Source organism: Phaseolus vulgaris, chromosome 6, assembly GCF_000499845.2.
Source record: "Phaseolus vulgaris cultivar G19833 chromosome 6, P. vulgaris v2.0, whole genome shotgun sequence".
Classification (NCBI taxonomy): domain Eukaryota; kingdom Viridiplantae; phylum Streptophyta; class Magnoliopsida; order Fabales; family Fabaceae; genus Phaseolus; species Phaseolus vulgaris.
This window is the reverse complement of record NC_023754.2, coordinates 8,892,183-8,900,333: the sequence shown is the minus strand read 5'-3', so window position 1 is coordinate 8,900,333 and position 8,151 is coordinate 8,892,183. Positions and strand designations below refer to the sequence as shown.

Sequence of the window (8,151 nt, the reverse complement as noted above, 5' to 3'; positions counted from 1 at the left end):
AATTTCAACCGGTTGTTTCGATAAAACAACAAGTTGTTTTTCAAAGAAACTTGAAAAGGGTATTGAAACAGATTTATTCTTGCTGTTTGGATTAAACCCCGACCCAACCTTGCCAAAAACACATTTTTGAGAAGCAAGAACAGTTTCAAGATTGGATTGGCCTTTGGAAAACTTGTCCATGGTTTTTAAAAGGTAGTGGACTTTCTTTTCAAGTGATTCACAATTTTCACAAAAGCTAGAATCACACTTGCAAGAAGAGTTTTTGTAAATCATTTCCAAACTTTCAAAATTTGTTTTTGAATGGTTCAACTCTTCTTCCAAAGTCTTGACTCGATTTTCCAACAAGTTGTTTAAACCTTTCAACCGATTGTTCAAAAAGGCCAACCTATTAGTTTATTCATGAGTCTCATTGAAAGCCTCAAGAAGTTGGCTATAATTTTCAACATTAATAGAAGTGCTTGAACTTACACTGCTTGCATCATCTTCTTCCTTGGCCATCAAACACAAATTGGCTTCTTTTTTATTTTGCTTTCTTTTCCTTCTTGCTTGACTTCTTCTCCTTGCTCTTTTCATTTCATTGGTTCCCTCATGAGTTACTTCAAGTGTATCCCACATCTCTTTAGCATATCCACATTTTGAGACCCTGGAAAACTCATAAGAATTTAAGGCAGAGGTGATAATATTTTTTGCAATGCAATCAAACTTTGCTCTTTTACTTTTACTCTCAATCCATTAGGACCAAGGTTTTTCAAAGAAAATATTATCTTTTTCAAACATAGGAATAAAAGGACCATTTTCTATTGCATCCCAAATTTCTCTATCTAGTGATTCAACAAAGATTTTCATTTTAACCTTCCAAAATTGATAGTTCAAACCACAAAATAAAAGTGTCCTGTTTATTGAGGCACCCTCCCCAAAAGGTAATTTTTCAGCCATAAAAAAAGGTTTTTAGGATCAAACTTGAATATCTTTCAAGAACCAAGATCTTGATGTCAATTGTTAGAATATATGGCCTTAAACAAGAGGGGGGTGAATTGTTTATAAAATATTTCCGCAAACTTTGAAGGTATAATGAAAGCCAATGAAGAATCATAGAGAAAGAACCTAAGGAAAACAATGAACAAAGTTGTTTTAGTTGATTTCAAGAAAATCGACCGATTGTTTTTGCGATTCAACCGGTTGTTTTTATCAGCAATTAATAAAAACAACTTAAAACAGATATATGTGAGATAAGGAAAAGAGAGAATCACACAAACAGATTTATACTGGTTCACTCTTACATCAAGCGCTACATCCAGTTCCTAGAAACCACTGGGTAATCCACTATGTAATCAAAACCAGATTACAAACACCACACACCAAAGCAGTGACCTTGAACCCCTCAAGAAACACACTACCTTTGGCAAACCACACCAAGAATGTTGATTTTGAACACCTAAAGAACACACAACACTCCTTGGCACCACAAATACATAAATACAGTAATCAAGGAAGAAGGGAATAAAATACACCTGGGTATTACAAAGCTTAAAGTTCAAAATTACAACCCAATCTATTCCACACACTTAAAAATGATGCAAAGCTCTTTCAAATCTTGGAAAAACTGTTTTGATAAACTCTTTCTCTTACTCCAAGATTAGGAGCGTAAAGCCACCTTTATATGGACCAACCAAGTGGTAAAAAACATTTAATAAAGGAGTCAAGTTAGTTAGGATAATTTAAAACATATTAAAACCACTTAACAGAATTCTGTTAAGGTTTTCAGAAAAACAATAGATTGTTTTGTCGAAACAATCGGTTGAATTGAATTGATAGCAAAGTCAAGCTTTTCAAAAACTGTTAAGGTAAAACAACCTGTTGTTTTGAAATTTCAACCTGATGAAACTACTAAGGTAAAACAACCTGTTGTTTCAAAAAGCAACTTGTTGAAATTTCAACAGCATTTTAGAAAACTCATCTTTTCAAAAGGTTAAAGATTCAAATGAACTTGGATCATCTTAAGGAGTGAATTAACAAGTTTCAAAGAACTACACAACACACACACCCAGCAGCAAGGTCTTCAAGCATTCCTCTTGAATTTGGAGACATCAAAGCATCTTGATCTACAGACTAGAGATTGGGAAAGGAGGCGCTCATCAAAGATGAAACAATTATAGTTATGTACCATATGTGGCTAAAAAAAACATAATGAGAGAGAAAAACTCCATTGTCCCTCTTTTAATGCCTAAAAGAAACAAATCTTAGCGGATGATGAGGTGTCTAAAATGTTGTTGTTTCCTAGAAAGATCGATAGAATCCTAAGTCACCTTAAGAAGGCCTGGTGTGAGTTTCATTAGGCTCGAGGTCATGACACAGAAAGATGTTACTCCTTGACAATTCAACTAGTAAGGTCAGCCAAATAGGTTCATTTGCATAAATATGAATCTCCAAGAATATCTGATGAAATATTTGGTTACCACCCTCTTACTATGATTAATCATGAAACAGCTATACCCATAGATTTTAGCACTATAGCAAGCGGATTTGTCGGTGGAGGGATGACTAGTTCAAGTTGCAAGAAATACTCTCGCTAAAAACATTCAGAGCAACACATGCTCCCACCATTTTCTTCTCAAACGCCGACTTAGAAGAAGTAACCCCTCATGAAGATGATCTTGTGGTACTGTCATTAATCATGATGGGATGTAATGTACATCGGGTTTTGGTAGATCAAGAAGCTTGGATGATAATGTTTTGGGAAACCTTCGTAGGACTTCAAATACCCTATGACCAACTCAAGCGGTTTGATGGTGTTTTGGTAGGTTTTTCTGGAGAACTAGTCGAGGTTCGAGGATATGTTGACTTAAGAACCACCTTTTCAGACGGAGAATAGATGAGTATTATTACAATAAGATATATAGTTGTTAATGCTCTCCCCATATAATCTTTTATTGGGGCAACCCGACTTAAATAAATTAAGAACGGTGGTCTCTTTGGTACATCTTAAAATTAAGTTCTCCTCTAAAATGAAAGTAGATTAGTATGAAATTGCTACGAAAATAGTCTTTACATATGTCGAGGCACTTACATGATCTCCATGGCTCTTGAAGTTCAAGTTGTTGAGAGTGTCATATTTCAATGATATTTCAAATTAAAAGATAAACACTTATAATTTTTTGTTGATAAAATATCTATAATGTAACCCCTAATTTAAAAATTTAAACCTATTTACATATTTTGTGATTATAAGATGAATGAGAAAGATTTTTTTCCAAATTTGTGTTGATTTGGAGATGAAAGGGCTAAAGGAGAATAGACAAGATGAAAAGGAAAAGTTGGAACATTGAAAACTCGCTCAAAACTCGTCCAAACTCGCTCAAGCAAGATTACTCTAGAGGAACTAACCCAAGACTTGCCCAAGTGAGTTCCCTCCAGTGGAGTTGGGTTTTTTCTCGTCAAACTCGCTTAAGCAAGTAATATCTCGCTTAAACGAGATGTTACTTAGACCAAACCCAACAAGGTTAAATAGAAGGTGTGAGGCATAACCTTAGACATCATGGCAAGAATACAGAGAGATAGAAAACTCTAGAGGAGGCAGTCGTCAAGGAGAAACATCCTAGATATTCTTTTCTTGCTTTTTATGTTGTAATGGAAAACATGAGTGGGTAATTATTCCCTTTGAGATTGGGAGTAATTTGTTCAAACTTTTATGTATTGAGGTGATATTTGTCTATAATATTTCAATTCTTGATTAATGATTAGTATTATCATTTTATTCTTAAAGCTTGAATTATTCATGATTTTGATCCTTAGATTTGAGTGGAAAGTACTTCAAAGAATTTGACCTAAATGATAATGCTTAACATCTTTCATTTCTAGGAATATATTTGAAATGTAATTCCTTTATAGCATCTGCTCATAATGATAAGGATTTTGTATAAATATGTGAGAAATCGATATTTAGGAGACTCTCTTAATAATTTTGTATGTGAGGAATCGATATGAATGATTTTTATATGTACATCAATATCAATCAAGACTGAATATTATAATCTTTTGTAAAAATACAGACGAGTGAGAAGGATGAACCCCAACCCAATTTTCCCAATTGAATCACACAAATATTTTACTTTGCTTTATTTAAATTCTTGCAAATTCATCATACACAAAAAAATTTCCAAAAACTTTTACATATTGTTTTCTATTTAGTGAGTATTATACTTGAGAATTCAATTGTTCCTTGTGGGTTTGATATTCGTCCTTAGGGACAAATTTATTATTTCTGACACAGTACACTTGCCGTAAAATAGTCATCAATTTTTTGGCGCCATTGCCGGGTAAATATTTTAATTCTTGAGTACAAATTCCTAAATATTGTGAATATTTTAATTGTTTTTTGTTTTTATTTTTCTTTATTTTATTTTATTTTTATTTGTAGATTTGTCTTAAATTTTTTTTTTTGAATTTTTTTTTGCTAGTTACCCTTATGTTAATCCTTGAGTGAGTTCTCTTATATGATATTAAGAGGTCAAGTTTCCGAAGACCAATTGCAATTTGAATCAGAGATTGAAAAGGTAGCTCAAAAGATTCGGGTAAAGTAGAGTGATGACTTTTTACGGCAAGTGCATCATAAGTAATAATTGTCCCTAAGGACGGATATCGATCCCACAAGGAACAATGAATTATTGAGTTCAATAATTGCTAAAGATAAAAACAAAACAATAAAAAGAGTTTTCAATTGATTGTGTTGACACTGATCAATAAGAAAACAAACAAAGAATTGGTTGCTTCAAGTTGGAAAAATAGGGATTAGGTTTCATCTTTCTCACTCTTATGTATTTTGATTAGCATGTCAATATTAAGTTCTTTGATTGAAATTGATGCCCGTAGAAAATTCATTTATATAAATCCCTCGCATATAAAATCCTTAAGAATGTTTCCTAAATATCGATCCCTCGCATATTTATAAAAACAACTTAGAATCACACATAGGCGTTAATGGCAATTAATATTTCAAGTCTATCCCTAACACTCAAATATGTTAAGTATTGTTGTTTAGGTCCGAACCCTAAAGATACCTCCCGGTTAGATTTAAGATTCTCAATTTGTCACGGAAAGTTAAAAATAAACACAACAATACCAATAATCAATTAAAAACTGAATATTAATATATAAGATATCACCTTAATACATAAGAGTTTGAGCAGATTACTCCCAATCCCAAAGGGTAGAATTAGCCACGCATACTTCTAGCACCTTCCATTCTCTCAATTGGGTTACAATTCACTTTATGGTGTTTTCTTCTCAATCTGACACACTAGGGTTGAGCCTTTAGCCCCTTATTTATCCTATTTGTCTAGGGTTAGTTCGCTTCCTGTGTCGCGCTAATGGGCTAAGTGATAAAACATAAAAAATGTCCAATCTTTCTTTGCATCTTTCTCCATTCTGAGACCTTCCAACTTTCTCTTTTTAGCTCAAATTATTCTCCTTTACTCCAAATCTTCAATCCTCCTTAAAAATCTGCAATTAACACCAAATTTGGGAATAAAATGCTCTTATTCAAATAAAGCTCATAAAAAATGTAAAAAGGTGTAAATTCATAAATTGGGGATTATTTTATATGTAAATTAGCAATAAATCCTCGTAGGTGCCTATATTTTAATATAAAATATTACTGAAATTAGACACTTATCATAGAGAAAAGAAAAACAGAAAGTACAGAAGAATCCTCAACTATTTCTTCCCTTCCCATTGAAATTCGAAGACTAAAAAAAATCGAAGATACCTTAGAAAAATTTATGCAAACATCTCTAGCCAATCAAAAGAATAATGAAGTAGTAGTCAGAAATTTAGAAATGCGCGTTAGACAGATTGCTAAACAATTGGTAGAGCGACAGAGTAGTCAGTTTTTAGCCAACACACAGACCAACCCAAAGGAACATTGCAATGTAATTACTACTCAAAGTGGTAAAATAGAAGGAGAAAGGAGTGGTGATAATTTAGTTGCTGAAAAAGAAAGAAAATATGAGACTGAGGGAAAGAAAAATGAGATGAAAGAGAAAAGAACAGGATCGAGGAGGAAAAAATAAAGAAAAAGGAAAAAAGAAAAAGAGTGAAAACAAAGAGGGAGGTGTTACTTTAAAAGATTTACCTTATCCTCATGCTCCTTCGAGAAAAGATAAAGAGAGGCAATTTGTTAGAATTAAACAAATTTTTGATAATTTGCATCTTGATATTCCTTTTGCAGAGGCTTTGGAGCAAATGACAACTTATGAAAAATTTATGAAGGGGTTGGCAACAAAAAAGAGGAGCTTCATTGATGAAAAAAATATAGAGCTGGAGGATGGTTGTAGTGTTGCATTAAAAAAAACTTGCCCCTAAAATCTAAAGACCCAAGAAGTTTTATTATCCCAGTAGCCATGAGTGCTTTATTTGTGGACAAGGCTTTATTTGATTTAGGGGCAAGTATAAAGTTAATGCCATTTGGCTATGCTGAAGAAAATGGGTGATTTGGAGACTAAACCTACTAAGATGACATTATAGTTAACTGATAGAGCAATCAAGTATTCGTATGGTGTGGTTGAAGATGTTCTTGTTAAGGTGGATAAATTCATATTTCTAGTGGATTTTGTTGTAATGGACATAGAAGAAGACAAGGAGGTTCCTGTGATACTTGACAGACCTTTCATGAAAACAACTAAATTTGTTATTGATATTGATGAGGGAAGGCTTAAAGTGAGAGCTCAAAATGTTGAGGTGACTTTAAATGTTCTTGATGGTTTGAAATTTCTAATGCAGGAAAATATTGCTTACAAATAGATGTAGCAAAGGAAACTTTTCCTGAAACTAAAGAGCAGATGGACCTTTCAAATGTATTTGAGAAAGTTACACATCATTGTAGCATTTCAAAACCAGAGGAAAAGAAGAAAAAGCTTGTACTAGAAGTTGTAGAAAAACAACTCCCTAATAAAGAGTCATCTACATCAGGTACAAAAGAGGAAGACAAATTTCGACAGCAGAAAATTATAGTGAAAGATGAACTTGTACTTGGGCAACCAATAATGCTAAGTTAAAATTTCAACCTAGAAGGTTGAAAACAAAAGGGTCAAGTTTATGGGTTATCAAAGAAACCAGAACGAATGGAACTATTGAACTTGAAAAAACATAATCTAGATGATCTAAGGTTGTAACGAGAAATATTTTACAACAATGAGCTCAACAACCTTGATAAAAACAGTCATCGAGTTATATGACGTTAAACAAAGCGCCTTTCTAGGAGGCAACCCAATATTTTTTTTATGGTTGATTTATTATTTTAATTTTTGTTTTGATTTTTTTACTAATAAAATCCATGTTATTGGGTAAGTTATAAACTTTTGTACAGGGAAACTCGCCTAGGCAAGTTAAGCATTTTAAAAGGGATGCTCTCTAAAACAATCTCGCCCAAGTGAGATAAATCTTGCTCATGCGAGATTCCACTTATATACATGACATGTCAACATTGCCTGAGTGAGAATTACATGCTTAAGCACCACTAATAGCATTTTTAAAAACACGAGAATTACTTTGCTTTATTTAAATTATTGCAAATTCATCATACACAACAACTTTTCCGACAAACTTTTACATATTGTTTTCTATTTAGTAAATATTATACTTGAGAATTCAATTGTTCCTTGTGGGTTTGATATCCGTCCTTAGGGACAAATTTATTACTTCTGACACGGTACACTTGCTGTAAAATAGTCATCATGATGTTGGTATGGCACAAAAAGAAGGGCAGCCAAAACCCATGGAGATATCAAAGAAGTGGACATAGTCAGTGGGAGGAAGATTAGGATAAGCGTTGATTTTTCAGAAACTGTTGAGAGAGAGTTACTAGAAGTAATCACGAAAAAGTTCAGCGTCTTTGCTTAGTCGGCAACCGAAATGCCAAGAATTGATCAAGATTTCTTATTGAAGGTATAGTTGAATCTAGAAGGGGGGTTGACTAGAGCCTGAATTCAATATGCTTACTTGAAAAATTATCAAAGCAAATACAATATCTAAAAGAGAAAAGACAAAGAGAAATACACACATGATTTATACTGGTTCACCCAATGACCTAGGTTACATTCAGTCCTCCCAAGCAACCCGCTCAAGAGCTTTCACTAACACAAATACTTAACACCT

The 8,151-nt window shown here is 33.2% G+C and overlaps 1 protein-coding gene across 1 annotated transcript; it reads left to right on the top strand.

Moving 5' to 3' along the window:
* Positions 1-6,398: 6,398 nt before the first annotated feature.
* On the top strand, positions 6,399-6,798 carry LOC137833325 (uncharacterized). The gene is made up of 2 exons (XM_068641682.1): positions 6,399-6,484; positions 6,534-6,798. Exons 1-2 carry the CDS (start codon positions 6,399-6,401, stop codon positions 6,796-6,798), a joined length of 351 nt encoding a protein of 116 aa, XP_068497783.1.
* Positions 6,799-8,151: the final 1,353 nt, after the last annotated feature.

What these genes read in the sequence shown, in the direction of transcription:
- LOC137833325 (XM_068641682.1), top strand. Translation starts at nt 6,399, where the DNA reads ATGAGTGCTTTATTTGTGGACAAGGCTTTATTTGATTTAGGGGCAAGT. An exon ending in GGCTATGCTGAAGAAAATGG is followed by an intron (nt 6,485 to 6,533) that starts GTGATTTGGAGA and finishes GTTAACTGATAG; the next exon opens with AGCAATCAAGTATTCGTATG.